Source organism: Argentina silus (genome assembly GCF_951799395.1).
Source record: "Argentina silus genome assembly, chromosome: 11".
Lineage (NCBI taxonomy): Eukaryota > Metazoa > Chordata > Actinopteri > Argentiniformes > Argentinidae > Argentina > Argentina silus.
The window spans coordinates 22,981,889-22,984,816 of NC_139665.1; the positions used below are offsets into that span (position 1 = coordinate 22,981,889).

A 2,928-nucleotide genomic window follows, 5' to 3' on the forward strand; every position below is an offset into this window, starting at 1 on the left:
TGTTGGCCGCATGGCATTCCTGTGCAGGTGACAATGGTAATTTTTCAAAACGACAAGGATATTTAAACACATGATTATTTGTTTGCTGTGCTCTATGGCCTCTGCTACAGACCTCATCGAAATGACACTTAGATATCTTAGGGTGTACATATCAAGTTTTCCCAAATGGTCTAGCGCAAACTTTTTCCTGTGAGGGCCACATAACTTTTCCCTTCTCTGATGGGGGGCCGGTGTCAGTTTGTAACAGAAAAAGTGTGACGATCGTAGGGGTGCTTAAAAAATTTATTGTTTTCCAGAAAGCCACACATAACCAAATAACCCTTTCCAGGTTCTTTACAGAAAAAAAGTCAGGAAATAAATAATAACACTATTAATGAAATAAATAATAACTAAATAACCCTCTCTGAGTTCTTCACAGAAAAAAACTGGAAATAAATAACACTATTTATGAAATAAATAATAACTAAATAACTCTCTCTGGGTTCTTCATAGAAAAAAAAGCCATGGAACATTAACTTTCTGTTGTGCCATGCACAATCTTAACAGATAAAAGTTCAGCTCAGTTGTCAGAGCAGAATCTCTCTGACACATATGAGCAGTCTCTTAAAGTTCTTGTGTTCCTTCCTTATAATCCTTTTGTAGGTTCCAGTAGGCTTGTAGACACCGCTGTTTGCAGCTCTCTCTCATCAACTTCCCTGTGAAAACCACAAAGGAAGCAGGTTGAGAAACTGAACTAAGTGATACAGCACCTACACAGCACAATACATTTCACTACCAGTATGGTTGTAAAGATGGATTTTATCCCAGTAGATTTTATTATGATTATATTTGTTTATGCTCAGAATGACTCATTCAAGTCAGAAAAGTGAGCTTACCTATGTATGTTCATCAGTGTGAACTGTGGGCCTGCATCTGGCTGGTGAGAAGTTGAATATCAGGTTCCATTCTAGTTACAGCCAGTCTCAAGCACTGATGCAAATGTTCATCTGTCAATCTTGATCTCATCGGAGTTTTCAGCAGTTTCATGCGTGAAAAGGTTTTCTCGCAGATATACGTGCTGCCAAAAACTGTGGACATTTTCATTGCGTGTTTTTTGATGTTAGGGTACGTGTCGTTTGGGAGGGCGGCATAGAAGTCAATGAGACTGTTGGGCTTGAATGCGTCTTTCAGAACATCACAGTTCTGTAACTCAGCCAACTCAAACTGATATGAAGGCTGGGCTTCATCAATGTCGGCAACAAAGGGGTTCTGAAAAAGACGGATTTCTTTTGCATGAACATGTAGTTCACTGAATCGCACACCGAACTCCGCCTTCAGCATTTCCAGTGCTTCCACGCACTTTTCAGCTGGGAACGGGACCGCTGGGTTCTCTGTCGACAGGTTTTGGGTAGCAGGGAGATGGACGAAGTTGCGCTTTTTCACTTGTTCCAAAAGCAGCGCTAATTTCACCTCAAATGCTTTTATGTGTGAATACATGTCGCAAATGAGTTTCCCCTCGCCTTGTAGCTGCAAGTTAAGGCTGTTAAGTATTTCTGTCACGTCTGTTAAAAATGCGAGGTGCCATTTCCATTCTGGGTCGATCAGCTCTGGGACCGTTTTGTCTTTTAAATGAAGAAATGCGTTAATTTCGGGTAGCAGCTCGTAAAAACGCCTCAAAACTCTGCCCCGGCTCAGCCATCGGACCTCTGTGTAGTACAGCACATCTCCGTGCGCAGACTCCAGTTCAGACAGGAATTCTTGGAACTGCCTGTGTTTAAGTCCCTTTGCTCTGATGAAGTTTATGCACGACACCACAACCTTCATTACAGAATCCCACGTCAACACTTTGCAGCACAGTGCTTGCTGGTGAATTAGGCAGTGGACTCGTAGCGGGGCGGTGAGACCCCTTTTTTCCAACTCCCGGTTCATGCGTCCTATTAGACCGCGAGTTTCGCCCACCATGCTAGGAGCCCCGTCAGTCGTGATGCTAGCCAGCTTTGACCAGTCCAGGTCCAACTCCTCCATGGTTTGGCACACTTTGTCAAAAATATCCTCTCCCGTTGTAGTCCCTTTGAGACTTTGGAGGGCTGCCAGCTCCTCGCATATCTCAAAGTTTGCGCTAACTCCACGAATAAAAATGAGCAGTTGCGCTGTGTCCTGCACGTCCGTGCTCTCATCCAGTGCTAATGAAAAAAAGTCAAATTCTTTCGTCTTCTGCTGCAGCTGGGCATATACATTACTCCCGATTTCTTCAACGCGTCTGGTGATTGTACTCGCCGACAGACTTACGGCATTAAATGCATCTTTCTTCTCGGGACACACCTCCTCCGCGACAGCATCCATACATTTCTTAACAAACTCTCCGTCAGTGAAAGGCTTACCGCTGCTTGCTATCAGTTGAGCAACCCGAAAGCTGGCCCGAACGGATGCCTGGTTCAGCTGAGCTTGGCGTACAAATGTATTCTGCTGAGATAGTAGTCCACTTTTTAGCTTTGAGAGTTTGTCTGCTCGTATTTGGCCTTGCAAGCTATCGTACTTGTCTTTGTGACGGGATTCATAGTGTCGGCGAAGATTGTATTCTTTGAATACCGCCACCGTCTCTTGACAGATGAGACAAACAGCCTTTTCTTTGCATTGAACAAAAAAATAATCGTTTGTCCACTGCAGGTTAAATACCCTGCATTCTGAATCAATTTTTCTCTTACCTAACCTTTTCGCCATTATTCCGTTCTCTCTTTGACAGGGCCGGGCCTAGGATTTTTTTTCTGGAGGCCAAATAGGAAAAAAATCAGATAGCGTCTCTGGTATTGTTCAGAGGGCCGAGCCAAATGTGCTGACGGGCCGTATCCGGCCCGCGGGCCGTAGTTTGGTGACCACTGGTCTAGCGGATAGGCATCTACCTTGTAACGCAGGGCGGCCCGGGTTCGATTCCCGTCATGGCAAATTTTT

At 44.5% G+C, this 2,928-nt stretch overlaps 1 protein-coding gene across 1 annotated transcript; it reads right to left on the bottom strand.

Annotated features, from left to right (window-relative positions):
• Positions 1-273: 273 nt before the first annotated feature.
• Positions 274-2,092, bottom strand: LOC310812507 (general transcription factor II-I repeat domain-containing protein 2-like). The gene is made up of 2 exons (XM_083681100.1): positions 876-2,092; positions 274-695 (listed from the first exon to the last, which is right to left on the bottom strand). The coding sequence occupies exon 1, from the start codon at positions 2,002-2,004 to the stop codon at positions 889-891; it is 1,116 nt and encodes a 371-aa protein (XP_083537226.1). The 5' UTR covers positions 2,005-2,092; the 3' UTR covers positions 274-695; positions 876-888.
• Positions 2,093-2,928: the final 836 nt, after the last annotated feature.